An 18,785-nucleotide genomic window follows, 5' to 3' on the forward strand; every position below is an offset into this window, starting at 1 on the left:
AAATCAATTCTAGCTAGACTGAATGTCAAAGTGTGAAGGCTATATAAGAAACATTTTAGAAGACAATATAGCCAAATGCGTTCATGACTTCAGAGAAATATTTTCTTTACCAAGACACAGAAAGCACTAATAATAAAAGAGAAATTGAAAAAAATTATATCATTAAAATAAATAACTTATTTTTGCCAAAAGACATAAGGAGAATGAAAAGACCATTCACAGGATAGGAGATAATATGTGCCACACATTGAATGCACCAGGAACTCCTAGAAATCAGCAGGAAAAAGGCAGAGACACCAACAGGAATATAGCTGAACAGGGATTTCATGAAAGAAAAATCCAAACGGCACCAAAAAAGGATGCTCAACCTTGTTAGTAATCTAGGAAATGCAATTTAAAACCACATGAGATACTAAGATCCTATTACCCTTCCCCCTTTCTTTCTCCACTTCCCTGATGACAAAAATAGAAAAATATGACAATCCTAAGTGCAGCTAAGGAAATGGAGCCACAGTGTCTTTCATGTACAGCTGGTAGAATAGTAACTAGAAACCACTTTAGAAAATGGCTTGGTGTTATCTGATTAAGCTGAATATGAACACATCCTACAGCACAGCAATTCCCATCCTACTTTTTTATACAAGAGAAACACCTGCACATGTTCACCAGGATACATGTTAAAAATGTTCATAGAAAGACAAAAATAATGCTCATGGAAGTGCATTACCATCTTAGAAACAACCCAAATGGGCCGGGCACGGTGGCTGACGCCTGTAATCCCAGCACTTTGGGAGGCTGACACGGGCGGATTATGAGGTCAGGAGTTTGCGACCAGCCTGGCCAACACAGTGAAACCCCATCTCTACTAAAAACACAAAAAATTAGCCAGGCGTGGTGGCAGGCACCTGTAATCCCAGCTACTCAGGAGGCTGAGGCAGGAGAATCACTTGAACCCGGGAGGCGGACGTTGTAGTGAGCTGAGATCGTGCCACTGCATTCCAGCCAGGGTGACAGAGCAAGACTCCATCTCAAAAAAAAGAAAAGAAAAGAAACAATCCAAATGTCCATCAAAAACAGAATGGATAAATGGATTGTAGCGTATTACTATAATGGAATACAGAGTAATAAAAACTAAAAGAACCATAGCTACAAGTTCTTTTCGTTTTTGACATGGACAATTCCCACAAATAATGTATTAAAGGAGTAAGCCACAGAGTAATACAGTATTATTCCATATATATAAAGTTCAAAACCAGGCTAAATTATATCATTCTTGATGCATGTGTAGGTAGTAAAACTGTCAAGAAAAGTAAGGTAGTTATCATCATGAAACTCAGAAGGTGGTGATACAGAGGGGAGGGAAGGGGATGTGATGAGGGAGGAGGGTGTGATCAGTAGGGAAACACGCAGGGCCTCCAGCGATGACAATATTCCATTTATTAAACTGGGTGATGGGTTGTACTGCTGTTCTTTATAATCTAATACACATTCTTAAATGTTCTTTTGTATTTATTCAATAGGTAATAAAACTTATTAAAACCACATATCAAAAAAAGACAGATTACTCAGTAAGAAAGCTATTTCACTTAATGGTATTTGCACATCGGCTCCTTACATTTGTGAGATAAAACGCCAACGTTTCTCTTGAAAGAGAAACTAGGAACAGTGCATTTGGGAGAGGCAAAGCTCCTGCCTCTCACAAACTGTTCTCATTCGCTCTAATACGCTTTGTTTATTTTTTGGCTTAGAAATCTCCGATGAGTTATTTTATTCAGGTTCTTAGTTGAATGTCCTCAGGCCACAAGCTTAGCTGAAAGAGAGAAAGTACTGGGCCTGGAGCTGCCTCTGCTCCCAGGGGCCAAACCTTTGATGTCTGGGCCAGGTAAAAACAGGATGCTGCCATCATATTTCAAGCCACATCCATCCAGCTTGAAGGAATAAAGTGAAGGAAAGATCAATATCTGCCTCTTCTCCTTTCCTATGGGGTTAAGATCAGGGACCCTGGATCCAGACTGCCTGGTTTGCATACCAAATCCAGCCCTGTAGCCTGGAGCAAGTTGCTCAAATCCATTTGTTCCTCCTTTTTCTCACCCGTAAAATGGAGCTGGATAGAGTACAAACCTCATAAGGGGATTAGGTTAATACTGACGAAGCACTAGCAAAAGTGCTTGGCACGAAAAGAGTACTCAACATGGGTTAGGTGGTGATGGTTATTATTCTCAAACATATCTTTTTGTCCAAATCGACTTGACATCTCCATCTGGGTCTCTAACTTTACATGTTCAAAACTAAGCTCCTGTTATTTCCTCCAAATCAGCCCCTGCATCCTTTCAACTGCTCAGAACAAAACCATCAAGTCATCCTTGATTCTTCTCACAGTTGCTCCATTACAATTTTTGCTAGTCCTACCTTCAAAATACATCTGGAATCCAATCACTTCCTGCCTTCTCCAAGCTACCACCCTGCTACAAGCCACAATCCTCCCTTTCTGGATGGATACAGTGGCCTCCTACCTGGTCTCCTTGCCTCTACCTCTGTCCTCTCCTCCCAGTCTATTCTCAGATACACCACTCTCAACCGCTACACCATAGCTGCCACACAGTTTTAACAGAATTACTGTTGAAACTCAAGTTGGATCAGGCCACACCTCTGTTCAAAACCCTCCATTAGCTTTCCATCTCACCCACAATAAAAAATCAAAGTCCTCACCATGTCTGCCAAGGACCTGTGTGTCTGAGTCTCTGTCATCTTTCTGCCTCACCTCCGTCTCTTCTCTCCACGTTCACTCTACTCCGGTCACACACCAGGAGCACAGCTGCCCCTCAAGGGCTATTCACTTGCTGTTCCTTCCACATGGAAGGCTCCTCCCCACTTTCTGCAAGGCTTGCTGTCCCATTTCCCCCAGGTCTTCACTCACATTTACCTCTCAAACAGTCACTCCCTGGCCTTATGGAAAATTTCACATCCCCCTCACCATAGTCCCTTCTTTTGCCTCATTTTTCTCTCCTTCCCACTTTGTTACCTAACACACTTACTGTATTATTTTTATTTATTTATTTATTTATTTATTTTATTTTTTGGAGACACAGTCTTGCTCTGTTGCCTAGGCTGGAGTGCAGTAGCACAATCTCAGCTCACTGCAACCTCTGCTTCCCCGGTTGAAGCAAGTCTCCTGTCTCAGCCTCTCGAGTAACTGGGATTACAGGCACATGGCTAATTTTTATATTTTTAGTAGTGACGGGGTTTCACTATGTTGGCCAGGCTGGTCTCAAACTCCTGACCTCAAGTGATCCGCCCACCTCAGCCTACCAAAGTGCTGGGATTACAGGCGTAAACCATCGCGCCCAGCCCCTAACACACTTTATATTTACTTCTTTAGTGTGTTTCTGGTATGAACCCCCCTCCCTGTCCCCCCACAGAATGTGGGCTCCATGGGGCAGGAGTATTTGGCTGTATCCACAGTGCTTGAACATGACTTGAATGTGAGCATAGAGTGGGAGATCAAAATAACATGGATTATGTGAATAATAAATCTGCAAGTTGTCAGCTAATACAGTATTTTTCTTTCTTCTTGTCATTCGGGATCCTGGGTAGATTAAAATTCTAAATACGTATATTTTGATGTCATATCCTTTATATTTTGATGTTTAATCACCAGAGTTATAGGATTTTTTTGATGTTGTAAACGTGCCCATCCATGCACAGAAAATAGATTTAACTCCATTCTTTATCTGTGGCTCCTCTGCTTTTTCATAGCTGGCAATACGAAGCAGCTACTGCTCCCAGGACTAGCTCAGAGGAGCTCTTGTTCACTCCCCAAAAGCTCCATTAGTAACAGATTGCCCAACTGTTAGGCAACTTCAACGTGGGGAGAGCAGGGACTGTGTCCAGCTCTCCCATAATTGTATTCCCAGCACCTACATTTTTTTCTGCATGAATGAACTAGTTAATTGATGCATGCTTGGGTAGTTTATTGTGTTTTGTATCCCTCACCAAGGGTGAGCTAGGCCACATGGCCTCTCTGGGTGAGCTTGCATATTCTCTGCAAGAGGAGAATATTGGAGTTTTAATAAAATATTTTGTTTCCTTTTAGATACTGGAAAGAGTTATCTTTGAGAGCACTTCACCATCCTCCGTGGCATGATGACACTTTTAAATACAACAAAACTATTGCTTTTAAATGTGCTTTTTAAAGCTGCCCTCAGGAAAAAAATATAGGTGTATTAGTGTATGTATATCCATGTATGTGTGTATGTATCTATGTATATGTCCATGGTGTGTATACACCCATGTATGCACGTACATATGTGTGTGGAACAATGGGAAATCATAACCTGATGAAAATAGCTGAAAGGAAGGGGACAGGATGTGTAAGAGGCCAGTTTCCTTGCCTATCTTGTTTAAAAAACAACAAGCTGACTTCGCTGAGGGTGCCATCCTTCAAGTTCTACCTAACAGCTCATTAGCCCCACAAATGGGAGTCAGTCACTTAGTCATTCTGCAGAAGGTTTCATGTCCATCTTTTCTCTCTCCTTTCACTAGTCCAGCAAATCCTTTCACCAGTCCAGCAAATCTCTCTCCTTTCACTAGTCCAGCAAATCCTTAGTAGGAACCTACTAAGTTCCTCAAACCATATTCTGGAATAAAGAATAAATTAGATAGACAAAGTCCTTCCCTTTATGGAGAAGGGAGATAATAAACAAGTAAACTAATGCATATTTGACCCAATCGCAGGTAGAGGCATGGGCTGCAAAGACATTTGAAGCAGAAAAAAGCTAGAGAGTGGAGGTGGAGGGTTCTGGCCCCCCCTGCAGAGGCGATGCTTGAGCAGAGTTTGGAGTGAAAATGTGGAGGAAAAGCTCTCAGGGCAGAGGGAACAGCCAGGGCAGCAGTGAACTGGCCTGGAACGGCAAGAGAGGCAGTGCAATTACAGCAGACGGAGCCCAGGAGAGAGGATCAAAGACGGCATCAACCCTGAGAAGGAAGGGCTCTGCTGAAATTTATTCCTGGGTACAGCATCCTCTGAGACAGACTCCACAAAGGTCATTAACTACATTTAGAAGCACAGAAGAACAACTGAAGGTATTAAAAAAACTAAAGCCTCTTCTGTTGCAGGGGGAATTACATATGCATGCAAAATGCAGTAGGCCTTGTCCACATACTCACCAAAAGGGTTGGGATATCTTATTCCTCCCCCACCCACCACTCACTACCCCCATTAGCCAGAATGAACAACATAATAGAAATTAACGGCTGGGCTAGTCTTCTTCAGGATGAAGCCTCTCAGCTGTCACCCCTGCCTCCCTCTTAAATGGCTGACGTCATCTCTGATCCTCCCCCAAACAAGTGGCTCTTTCTCTAGTCCCAGATAATTAGTTTCCCCAGACACAATGGGAAGGCCTTAGCCCAAGCTTTTAGGGAAGACGTTTGAGGCATAAGGGAATACTAGTGTTTTGCTTGGGCTATGGGACAAATGTTCCGGAAATGAAAGGGTTTTTTTGTTGTTGTTTGTAATTATGCACATCCTGCAGTATCTGCATAATGGGTCCAATTCAGCCCCGGCCTTGCAGAAAAATTACCATGTCCCTGGAGGAAGGTCAGCGTATGAGTGAACAGGAAGCTTCATGCTGACAATAGTGCCCTAATTTTTTTTTTTTTTTTTTTTTAAGGATGAACTTTGCTCTTTTAGTCCATTTGTCTGCAGGCATTTGCAGACATGTTCTAAACACACCCACACTTGTAAAATGCACATACTTAAAATCAGCCTTGGCTTTGAGAGAACAGTATAAATATTTTAGATGATAGATGAGCTGACTGCTATATTCTTCCCGGTACCTGGTGGAATTTTAAAGCCAGAGGAAGCCTTATATGTTAGTCAAAGTTTTTGTAGCTAGAGAAAGTCAGGAACACTATTGGCTAAAGGACCCAACATGAATAAGACATGAGATGGGTTTAGGTTCATTTTCAAAAAAATTTCTTTAGAGAACTATACAAAATTTCATTTTGATTTAAATACATTCACCAGAAGGTTTTTTTTTTTTTTTTTAACACTCTGGTTCTGCTCATGGTTTTGTAGAATACCTATGCATCTAGTTCAGAGTTCAATAAATGAGTTTTCAGTTAAATTTGTTGACATTTTTCACCATACAACTTTAAATCATATGGTAACCTCAAATTGGAGATGTGAACAGTGTTCTTGTGGCTAATTTAAGTATTTGACATTAAAGGTTCTAATAAAAATCTAGATCTAAAGAGATCACTTATCAACATGGCTTGACCCAAATGGGTCTTATGAAGTCAAAGAGGTATGAATCCCTCATTTGGCCTCCCTCAAATTTCAAGGGTTTTAATGTTGAACATAATTTTCATAAAAGATTCAAGGGGTATGACTCCATATGCTTCCTCATTCCTAGTAAACTCAGGTCTGAAGAACTGATGCTCTTTTTCCATATATATGGTTATACAAAGGCTTTTGTCAGGCCAGGCGTGGTGGCTCACGCCTGTAATCCCAGCACTTTGGTAGGCTGAGGTGGGTGGATCACCCACCTGAGGTCAGGAGTTCAAGACCAGTCTGGCCAACATGGTAAAACCCGTCTCTACTAAAAATACAAAAATTAGCTGGGCATGGTGGCAGGTGCCTGTAGTCCCGGTAACTCAGGATGCTGAGGCAGGAGAATCACTTGAACCCAGAGGCAGAGGTTGCACTGAGCTGAGATCACACAACTGCACTCCAGCCTGGGCGACAAGAGTGAGACTCAGTCTCAAAAAAAAAAGGCTTTTGTCACTCTCATTTTATTTTAATCATATTTTTCTTTCTTTCTTTCTTTCTTTCTTTTGTTTGAGATGGAGGCTCACTCTGTTACCCAGGCTGGACTACAGTGGCACAATCTTGGCTCACTGCAACCTCCGCCTCCCAGGTTCAAGCGATTCTCCTGCCTCAGCCTCCCAAGTAGCTGAGACTACAGGCGCCCGCCACCATACCCGGCTAATTTTTGTATTTTTAGTAGAGACGGGGTTTCACCATGTTGGCCAGGCTGGTCTCAAACTCCTGACCTTGTAATCCGCCTGCCTTGGGCTCCCAAAGTGCTGGGATTACAGGCGTGAGCCACCATGCCTGGCCAATTTTAATCACATGTTTCTAAGGGAGACTGTATATCTCCTTTTTTCACTGGCCAACCATGATGGCACTTATTCACTTCAAATCCTGCCCTAATTAAAGTCCAAGAGAAAGTGGTTGCCTTGATGATTTAAACATTTCTGGAGTTGTTTTTCCTACCAGCTGTTGCTCCTGGTTATCCAATCAACCTTGGTACGCTTCAGTGCACAATAAAATAAGTAGCCAGGTCACTAGGGTGGGGACTAACAACTCCCTGGCTTCTCTAAGGTTCTCAGTGCAGCTTCTAGCCATTTAAATACCATAAAAAATAAGAGATGTACCATTAATGACAGTCTCTTTGTCCCTAACTCCACTGTGCCCACAGCCTTGTTGCATTTTAATTAGGGCAAATAGTACATTCCAATTCCAGGCTGAAGTCCAATGCTCGCTTGGCTTTATTCTTAAGTGGCACAGTTTAAAAGATGTATTCTTTTGTTTTTTACTCTTCATCTGCCAGAAAAACTTCAAAGAGTGGAAGAAAGGGAATTGGGGGACGGGAAAGGAATATCCCGGATAACCTCGCTACTTCCTCTGTGTGTGTTATGTGTGTGCTAGTCTCTTTCCCAACTTCTCTCTGAAAGCCAGGATGTTCAGGTACGAAACAGCTGGCTAAGTAAGGTTTCACTTTTTCTTCCAGAAATTAAAACTAGGAACAGCACTGATCAGTTCCACTTCTCCTCCTCCTTCTCTTCCCACCACCTTTTTCTCTTATGACCTTCTCACAAAACAACATCCACAGAGGGGTTGCATGAGACAGGTACCAAGATAAACATTTTTACATCTCTCCCGACATGAAGACATCGGATCAGAAAGTATGGGCTTCTAATAGAAGTAAATGGAATATGAAGAGTAAAATGGGAAGAAACTAAACACTGCAACTATACATTATATATAGGAAAGAGTCCGTTTGCTCCAGTGATACTAATGTGATTGGGAAAAGGGCTAAAGCCAAAAATTAGTTTCCACTGATCCTTTTTTTCCTGGCTGAAATTATTTCTTGCATACAGAGACACACCTACATACTCCAAACTTCACCAAAGATTCCAAATTTTTGCATTTAAATACAGCACACCAAACATCTCTCTTGCCCTAATTCCATTTCATCCTTGCGTTATCCATGCCAAAAAGAGTTTGCTCAGTCTACATGAGTGAAGCTATAGCCCAAAATAGATCTAACATCTGACTGATGGAAATTAATAAACTAAGAAAAGCATTTTAGAGTGGATAAATGAGAAATTGATGGGCAAGTCATTTCTATGTGGTCAGATTAGACAAAAAGCACGAGAAGGCCATTTTTCTAAGCTGGTCACCTAGCCGTTGGCAAAGTGGCCACTACTTGGCCCACAGCTAGGTGGCCAATTTAGACAAAAGTTTATCCTAGGTCAGTAGTGCCCACTTTCTCCAAGTGAGGAAAACTGGATAAAACTGAGTAAGAGCTTTGGGGAAGCCCCAGAAGTAAATGACAATTAACAAGGGAAGTTGCTTTAAATTCTGATTTTCATCCTTCACAGGAAGAGACAATAGATGCACCTGTCATAAAATGAACTTCTCAGGCAAGTAATTCTCCCAGCATCCACTTCTTCCTTTGCTTCCTCAGAGCCAGTTCCAAATTCTCAGCTGTATGAAATGAAAAACGTAGGCCAGGCACGGTGGCTTATGCCTGTAATCCCAGCACTTTGGGAGGCCAAGGTGGGCAGATCATTTGAGGTCAGGAGTTTGTGACCAGCCTGGCCAACATAATGAAACCCATCTCTACTAAAAATACAAAAATTAGCTGGATGTGGTGGCACACACCTGTAATCCCAGCTATTTGGGAGCTGAAGCAGAGGAATCACTTGAACCCAGTGAGTCGAGATTGCGCCACTGGACTCCAGCCTGAGTGACAGAGTGAGACTCCATTTCAAAAAAAGAAAAACTTAAAAACAGAAAGACAAGTAGTGGTTGAAAGACAACCGCAAGAGATGGTAATCACAGGAGCACAGGTTGGCTCTGGTTTGCTACTAGAGGATCCAGGAAGAAGCCCAGTGGATTTCTGCTCAATTCTGAGCACTGTGCTATGTCTTTGAATATCCACACCTAGCAGAACTATACAGAGGAAGTGCTTAGTAAATATCTGGTGACTCAATGAGTAAATTATAAGGAGCTGTAAGGTTTAGGGACAAAGCACACTGACATGCACACATCTCCTTAAAAAATACCCTGCATCGTGAGCTGAGATCGCGCCACTGCACTCCAGAGCCTGGGCAACAGAGCGAGACTCCGTCTCAAAAAAAAAAAAAAAAAAAAAAAAAGTCCTGCATCATTACAGATGCTCCCCTAATTCAGACTGACTCATTCTCACCCTTATGCAAAGGGTTCCATTTTAAGATTTTACAGACTTAGTACATTAGTTTCCTATGGCTGCTGTAACAAATTACCACAAACTTGGTATCTTAAAACAACAGTAATTTATTCTCTCATAGTTCTGCAGGCCAGAGTCTGAGATGAGAATCACTGTGCTAAAATCAAGATGTCAGCAGAACTGCACTCCCTGCAGAGGCTTTAGGGAAGCATCTGTTTCTTGTATCTTGCAGCTTCTGGTGGCTGCCGGCATTCCTTGGCTGTGGCTTCATCACTAAAATCTTTAAGATCAGCATTTTCAAATTTCTTTCTGTTTCATCTTCACAGTGCCTTCTCTTCTGTGTAAGCAAAATCGCCCTCTGCCACTTTCATAAGGATGCATGTGATCGCAGTTAAGGCCCACAGATAATCCAGGATTATCTCCCCATCTCAAAATCCTTACTCTCATCTACAAAGACCGTTTACCCAAATACTATAATATTTATAGGTTCCAGCGAGGGCAACTTGATGTCTTTGGGAGCCATTACTCAGCTTAGTATTACTGAAAGAATAGAGCAGGTAGCAGTGATTGCAGCAAGTCTCACACTGTCTCTACTTGCTGCAAACATCTGTGTTATTTCTGCATAATGCCTGCAGTTACATATGTGGTATTATTGCAATATACAGCACACGCATTCAAACATCGTAGATTCAAATTAAAATCTGAGCTGCACAACAGCCTCTGGAATGGAATGACTGTGTAACTTGGGGAATGTCTACATTATCCACTATGTGGGGGCAGGAGTGGGGGGGCTAACGCCTAGTCTCTCCTGTGTAATTGGCCTTAGCTCTGCCAATTACTCTATCCTTATTGCTAAACACAAACCATGAGAGGAAACCCAAGAGGGAATTAGCTTAGGTGGGAGAGGTTAGTTTGGGTAAGAGGAATGTACTCTGCAGCTTTTGATTCAGTTTAGGTTCATTGATGGGTCAAGTTGGGTATTGGCAGAAAATTTGGAATTGGACCATTTTCTTTACCACTCTAATGCTGTGCACCGTCCCCTATGCTCCTTGGGTTTCTAGGTTAGAAACACTACTTGAGGTGGGGCTGGCCCTCCGCATGGTTTATTTCTGCTTCTTGCCTACAGACTGGGCATCAAGTCTGCTGGGAACCCATCCTACAGGACCCTCCTAAGGTAGAGAACTCCATCTCCACAGGGTTGAGTTAAATTTTCACACATATGAACAGATGGAATTATTCATACTTGAGCAGTTTTGAAAATTATGCTTTCATGCATTTGAACATTGCATTTCTTGATTTATTCTCTAGTAATATTAATAAATCTAAAATTCTTAGGACAATGCAGGGCTGAGATTAGGCTAAGGCAAGTGACACACTTGCCTGGGATGTAAAATTTAAGGGGGTGCCAAAAAACTCAGTAATCAAAATAACATTTTAATGCAGTATGTTAAAAATATCAAATCAAAATCAAAGCAGCAAACTATGGTTCAAAGGTTGACTATTTCTGTAAATAAAGTTTTATTAGAACCAGTAAGACAGCCAGAGGGGAGGGGGTCCCCGGAAAAACTCCAACTGGCCTGTGCACTGGGGTGGAGCCGTGGAAGTTTGTGCCACTTGCAGCAGGGAAGAGCCTGGCTCCTCCTCTTCCTGTGTGGAACCCGGGATTTGAGCTGCGGTGCGGAAGTGCTTTAGGTGAACTCTGGCCTTGCTGAGAGTCCCTGTTTCCCCTCTTTTTTCCTTTTCACCCAATAAAGCCCTGCTTTACTTACCCTTCAAACCATCTGTGAGCCTGAATTTTCATGGCCATGGGATGGACAAGGACACCATCTTTAGCTGAACTGTAGGAAAATTCCTGCAACACCAGGTCCAGGATAAGGGTGGGGCCAAGTGTGGCACAGTCATGCAAGTGTTAATTGGATCTTGTCTTTAAAATACTGATATTTTGTTCATTAAGAATTTTTTGCATTATGTGATTTTAAAAAATAATTTTAAAATAACTTTAATTTTTAAACTGAATTCTTAAAAATTAAAAAAAACCTTTTTTTTCAAGACAATTATTACAATTTGATATGGAGCAAAAGTGCTTCATGTATTTTTTCCCAATCCATCACAATGTTAAAAAGACATACTCAAGAATCACAATTTTAAGAAATTAATAATTTTTACTGCCTTATCAAGGATATTGTTGGGTGAAATAGACATTTTGTTTTACTGTGAGTAGACAACGGCCAAAAGTTTTGTCTGCTGTTATTTTTTAACCATCAATGCAAATGTCAATGCAGTGAAAAGGCAAATAACATCTTAGAATTAGAATGAAAATGATTTTAACCCCAAAGACCCCTTGAAAGGGTCTCAGGAGACACCGAGGTCTATGGGCCAGACTGTGAATTGCTGCCTTAAAGGGTAAAGCTTTCACAATATATCAAAAGCATTGTCAGTCACAAGATAAGATCCTCAGTCAGATGGGGGCAACATAATTATGACTAATCTCAAAATTAGTTTTGGAAAAATCAGTGAAGAGTTGAGCAAATTGACTGTCATATAAATAGTTTTGAGCAATCAGGAAATCTTTGAGGCTAAAGATAAAATGTGAAAGAATCTGAATGGCATGAATATAATCCATGACCTGAAGGCATGGCCATTTTAGGGCAGCAAAGTGGAGAAAGAGCACCCCACCCATCACTTACCTTCCATTCCTTGCCCCCACTGCCTCCTGGGTAATGAGGGAGCAGAGGATACTAGAGCAGCAGCAGCAGCAGCAGCAGGAAAAGTGAGGCAAACGGAAGGAGAGCACAGGGCATCCGAAGGCTGCTCCAAGACCTTGGAGCCAGTCGGCCTGGTGCGGAAGCTCTCCTGCCATTTCCTAGCACACAACCTTGGTTGAATTCCCAAAGCACTGTCTGGCTGAGTCTCCTCCACCATGTGTAATATGGATTAATATTAATACCTTCCTCATACAATTGTTGTAAGGAGTACATGAGATGATGTAGCTAAGGCACTGAGCACAGAAACTGAGACAATAAGTATGCAGTAAATGTATCACATTAAGCAGAAGGAACATATTTCTGTGCTCATTCAGTGTCCAGTGTTCGGTAACTTTTCCCTACATGTATGAATGCTTAGCCCAGAGCCTTCTCAGAGTTAGGTGTTCAGTAAGGGAAGCCTGTCTGGACCTGTCACTTCTTCCATGCTGCACTGAGAGACATGACTCAATGACAATTCATGCAGAAATATAATGCTTAGGCTGGGCACAGTGGCTCACGCCTGTAATGCCAGCACTTTGGGAGGCTAAGGCAGGTGGATCACCTGAGGTCAAGGAGTTTGAAACCAGCCTGGCCAATATGGCAAAATCCTGTCTCTACTAAAAATACAAAAATTAGCCAGGCGTAGTGATGAGTGCTTGTAATCCCAGCTACTCGGGAGGCTGAGACCTGAGAAACGCCTGAACCCCAGGGGCGGAGGTTGCAGTGAGCTGAGATTGCACCACTGCACTCCAGCCTGGGCAACAGAGCAAGACTCCATCTCAAACAAACAAAAAAAAGGAAATCTGATGTTTAAATATGAAAAAATAGACATAAATTGTGCAAATTATTATGTAAAAATATAAATGTTTCTTACACAATTGTTTTATATTTTCTTAAAATCATTTTAGTATTGAAAACACATTGAAAAACAAAGGAATCAGCCTTAAAAAGTGACACTAGCAAAACATTTCACACACCAACAGAAAAGCACACCAACCCTGCTTTTTGCTAGTAGGTCTCTGTGGTAGACAGAATAATGCCTCCCATTCTACCCCAGATGTCCACATCTTGATTTCCAGAACCTGTGAATGTGTTACTTTATATGGCAAAAGAACTTTACTGATGTGATTATGTTAAGGACCTTGAGATGGGGACATTATCCTGGTGAGCCCAGTGTAACCACAGAGGTCCTTAATGCCTGGTGAGCCCAACATAACCACAGAGGTCCTTAATGGAAGACAAAGTCAGATGTCAGGGAAAGATGTGACTTCAGAAGAAAGGCACAGAGAGATGCCACATTCCTGGCTTTGGAGATAGAGGAAGGGGCCATATGCCAAGGAATGTTGACAGCCTCTGAAAGCTGGGAAGGGCCAGGAAACAGACTCTCCCCTAGAGCTTCCAGAAAGGAACGCAGCCCTGCCAACACCTTGATTTTGACCCGGTGACACCCATGATGGACTTCTGAAATACAGAATAATAAGATGATAAACTCATGTTGTTTAAGCCACTACACTCGTGGTGACTTGTTACAGCAGCAAATAGAAAACTAATACGGTCCCAAAGCTTATCCAATCACCTGTGGCATACTTCAGTGCACAACAAAGAAGTAGCCAGGTCACCAGGGTGGGGACTAACAACTCCTACAGTTTACTAAGCTCCCCAGTGCAGCTTCTGGCCATTGAAATGCCACAAAATGAGAGATTTCTCATGAACAACCATCCCTACCCATGAGGATGTGGATTCAAGAGTTCTGAAGTGTGAGAATATCCATGTTTAACAAATCCTATTGGTGACTTGGTTAGACATGGTCAGTGGTCCACACTTTCACACACATTCATTTCTCTTTTTTTATTTTTTGGATTCAGAGTCTCACTCTGTCACCCAGGCTGGAGTGCAGTGGCACGATCTCAGCTTACTGCAACCTCCACTCCCAGGTTCAGCAATTCACATGCCTCAGCCTCCTGAGTGGCTGGGATTACAGAAGTGCGTGACCACGCCCAGCTAATTTTTGTATTTTTAGTAGACAGGGTTTCTCCATGTTAGCCAGGTGGGTCTCAAACTCCTGACCTCAAGTGAGCCACCCTCCTCGGCCTCTCAAAGTGATGAAATTATAGGCATGAGCCACCGCACCCAGCGGAAACATTCATTTCTGTATGTAAGGTGCTTACAATTTAGGAGCTGAGTAAATATAATTCCAATCCCTAATAGAAAAATATATATGCATTATTTTAAAGACAAGTCAACAGCCAGGGACAAGAGTAAAGGACTAGAAATGTCCTAGAACACATACATTCTTTTGTATGCTTATGTCAACAAAAACAAGCTACAGAATTAAACCAGATGAGGACTCCGTCTGCTCTCCTCTATGCGACCAGTGCTTCAGGGTTAGGGGGCAGGTGAAATGGAATCCTGGCAGCCCTACAGACCTCTCACTGAAAAGCATTCCTGCTGACCACATACCCAAGCCAGGCCCTTCCTAACTTCTCACCTGTCTCAGCTGTTTCCTGATGAGGTGGAGATGTGCTGGCCCAGGGCGTGTCGTCTTCAAACTGAACCCAGTTGCTGATGGCCGAGGCCAGGTCAGGTGGGGGCTGCTCAGGGCTCCCAGGTGGGGAAGCTGCTTCAGAGATGAGGCCCATCTTTTCAGAGGAGTCATCCTGCTCCGAGTGGGAATGGTCTTGAGAGCCTCCATCCGCCACATGGTTCTCCCCGGAGGAGCTCTCGGACTGGTCTGGGGAAGATGACAGTCCTGGGGGGTGCTCTTCCGTGCCCCCTGAAACAGATACCAGATGTCACCATCATGTGAGGAAGGCCGCTCTTCAGAGCCATCTCATGGAGGCAAAAACTAAGGATGGCCATGGGGTGCCCACACGACTCACCACTGCAGTGAGTGGGGAGAAGAAAGAGCCACACCCGTCTGACTCCATGTTAAATGACTGTTTCCCTAATTACGTGTAAACACTGTAAGCTCAGCACGTCTCCAGTCAGTATCCTGGCAGGCAGAGACTAGGAGCCTTCTTCACTATTCTTATGCCAGCATCTACTCCAGTGCTTGGGGGTCACAAAGGAAAGTGCTTACAGACGTCAAGTAAGACCTGAGTCAAGTGAGACAAGTGAAAGGCAAAAGGGACTGGTGGGGACTGTGGCTGAACAGGAGCACTTCTGTCTGAAGACATTCAAATTCAAATTTCAAACTCTTTGCAGTCTAAGCTATACACAGCCACAGGACACCAGGTGCAAACCCGTGTGCACTAATGACCAGCTGAATGTAACCTAGAGGCTATTCCTGCAGCACTGTATCACTTGATTGGCCCTAGAAAATTTAACAGCCTTCAAAATTTTTTTTTGGAAATTAAAAAAACTGGCCAGGCGCAGTGGCTCACACCTATAATCCCAACACTTTGGGAGGCCGAGGTGAGTGGATCACCTGAGGTCAGCGGTTCGAGACCAGCCTGACCAACATGGTGAAACCCCGTCTCTACTAAAAATACAAAATTAGCTGGGCATGGTGGCACATGCCTGTAATCCCAGCTACTTGGGAAGCTGAGGCAGGAGAATCGCTTGAACCCAGGAGGCGGAGGTTGCAATGAGCTGAGATTGCGCCATTGCACTCCAGCCTGGGCAACAAGAGCAAAACTCCAACTCAAAACAACGACAACAAAAAAAAAAACTGTATCCTGATTATGGTGGTAGATACACAAATCTATACATGTGCTGAAATTCATCAGCTGTACAACAAAAGAAGTCAATTTTTCTGTATACATTTTTTTAGTCAAATAATTAATATAAAATCTTTTCTCCCATCACTAGCCAACTGGTCCATCTGCAAGTATTCAAAGCCTCTATAGCACTGTCAAACAGAAATAAAATGTGAGCTACATATGTAATTTTAAATTTTCTAGTAGCCACATGAAAAAAATTAAACACAACAGGAGAAAGTATTTTAATAATACACATTTCAACCCAATGTTGAAAATTTATAATTTCGACATGTAAGAAATATAAAATTATTAGCTATTTAATTTTTTTAAACTAGGTCTTTGAAATTTAGCATAGGTATTTGATGCTTACAGCACATCCCAATCCAGACTTGTCACATTTCAGGGGCTCAGTAACCACATGGCCACCATATTGGAGAGCATACCTGTCGACTCACACTTTCTAGGTGTTATAAATGAAGGTGGGATGACTTCAGTTGGCACTGGTAGCTGTAGTAGAACAGAACCAACTCACACGTCTCTGCAAATATCTCCTGGACCCTACCTTGGCCTTCATCCCTGAGCACAAGTTCTCCAAAGTCAATATAGTCATCCTCCTTATGATCAAGGATGACCGTACTGAGCTCTTTCCACATGCCAAGTCTCACAGCAACCTGTGAGATAGGTACCGATTATCCCTACTGTACAGATAATGAAACTATGCATGGAGAGGTTAAATAAATAATCTACTCAAAAGCATATCACTCATTCCTGGTGCAACAGGGATTTGAACCCAAGCACTCTGACTCCAGAGCCTGTCACTTTTAACAACTACTTTTAACAACTACATTTTTAAAAGGCTGAGAGTAAAGTACTTGGTAAATAATAAGTTTTTGTTCCTTGGGAGAAAAGAGCCACTACTTTTGGTGTTTCCAAGCCTCTTTTTAGGGCCCTAAGGTTCCCAAGATGCTTTTTCAGTGTGTAAATTCTTCCACTTAGGATTCTAAGATCTCAAGAAAGAAAGTGAGAAACTGACTCTTTTTTCTATATTAAGATCCCACCCAAAGAATAATCAAGTAGAAGCCATAACAAATAGACATGGTTCTTCGACAATCTCTTCACTTTAGGAAACGAAGGCACTCCTTACCCTGCAAGTCGGCAGGAAAGGGTGGCTCTTCATTGAAGGAGACCCATTCTGACTGGTGGGTGGCAATCACATGGTCCAAAGTCGTCATGCTAAAAAGGCACTGGTCATCTTCACACTGCTGACCTCAGGTGAACCCCAGAATACTGTCTGGGGTGGGCTGGAGTAGGGGTATGGTAGTATGGTAGACTTGGTTCCAGGGTCTGTTCTAGGTGTCTTGCCAAGGGCAGTACTCAGAATGTAGACAGATCAGCCCCTCTTGCCGTTGGTTAATCTGCCAGGCAGAAATCTGTTTAACAAACAAACAAACAAACAAAAAATTTAAAAGGATAACCATCACATCATACTGAATCCACATAGATCTAGGGCTTTTAGCACTGCCCACAAGAAGGCCTGGGGTGGTTTCCAACTTGCCTTACTTCGCTCTGTTCCTGTCATGCCCTCACCTTTTATACTGAAATGTCTGTCTTTAGCATCAAGGTTTCTAGATAAGCCTTCATATCACACTTGCAAATAATTACACAAATTTCAGCAATTAGATTCTCTAATTTCCCTAATTATTGTATTTTAGAAATATTGTCATCTATAATACTATCATTGCAAAACAAATATTAAAACTTTTCAAAATGCTTTCACTTTCTCTTACCAGCTGGCAAAATAAAAGCATGTTCTTTTCTATTATATTAGTCCAGTTTCTTGCCTTAGGCAGGTAACTCTTCATAAACCTGATTTAAATCTCTGGCAGAAACCCAACAATCTCCAGATGATATCTCCAAGCATGGTTTATCAATCAAGAAAAATAGAAATGAAGTGATCTTGTTCATTTGGAGTAAGAGGATAGGGAATATCTGTGGTAGTGAAAAATGGGAGTTAGAGTAACATTTTCAATCTAGGCCTATTTAAATTAGTTACAATGGTCTAGCCTTTGCTCACACTGCAATTATGTTCCAGGAATACAGAAAGATTCTTAATTGACATAATTTTGTTTATGGTATTAATATCTTTTTACGACCTGAACCTAGCTCTTGATCTAATAATGATTTATAATGAATTAGTAAAATCTGAATTTATCAAAAATTAATGTGCTTCCACAAAAGAGCTACTATATACCTTGAACAATATCAGTTCTTATTAACTGAATATACACAATATTCAGATAGTTTCTAGAACAACTTAACTCACAGTCTTCCAATTGCTGCACAATGAAAAGTTTAGGAAATTTTACTACAGGTTATCATCTGCAGTAAATAATCTCTACGTGGGAAAATCGGTAAAAACATGAACAGCTTTTGCTTTTTTGGTGTTTAAAACAGTTTTGGCACATGCTGCTTCCTAAAAACAACTAATGTTTATATAGAATTTATAATTTTCAGAAACACGTTTTCATACCATACTTCACTTGATTCAGTAGCCATTTTGATGAGTAGGACACATAGTACTCTAATTCTTCTATGGATAAAGAAATTTGGGCTGAGAAAAATTAAGTGACTTACCTAACACTTTTAGTGTTTCCAGGCCCTTTTGGTAAAATGCTTCCTCCAGGCTAAGTGGAAGAGTTTACAAATCTCAGCACAGTGGCTGACTTTTCTTCATAATAAGATCTCACCCAAAGAATAATCAAGTAAAAGCCATAACAAGAAGGTGTGTTTGAAGCACCACACTAAGTGATAGATCCAACCCTTGAGCCCAGGTCTTCTGCAGC

At 41.9% G+C, this 18,785-nt stretch overlaps 1 protein-coding gene across 16 annotated transcripts in view; it reads right to left on the reverse strand.

Annotated features, from left to right (window-relative positions):
• STON2 (stonin 2) overlaps nt 1-18,785 on the reverse strand; it is a 174,080-nt gene that overhangs the window by 118,207 nt on the left and 37,088 nt on the right. For all 16 annotated transcript variants that reach the window (XM_063651949.1, XM_054449627.2, XM_054449628.2 and 13 more), the window contains 2 exons: nt 17,087-17,372; nt 14,730-15,014 (listed from right to left, as the gene is read on the reverse strand). In XM_063651949.1, the coding sequence (XP_063508019.1) occupies nt 14,730-15,014; nt 17,087-17,174 (373 nt within the window). In that variant the 5' untranslated portion in view covers nt 17,175-17,372. The remainder of the gene's footprint in view (nt 1-14,729; nt 15,015-17,086; nt 17,373-18,785) is intronic.

Source organism: Pongo pygmaeus, chromosome 15, assembly GCF_028885625.2.
Source record: "Pongo pygmaeus isolate AG05252 chromosome 15, NHGRI_mPonPyg2-v2.0_pri, whole genome shotgun sequence".
NCBI classification, from domain to species: Eukaryota; Metazoa; Chordata; class Mammalia; order Primates; family Hominidae; genus Pongo; species Pongo pygmaeus.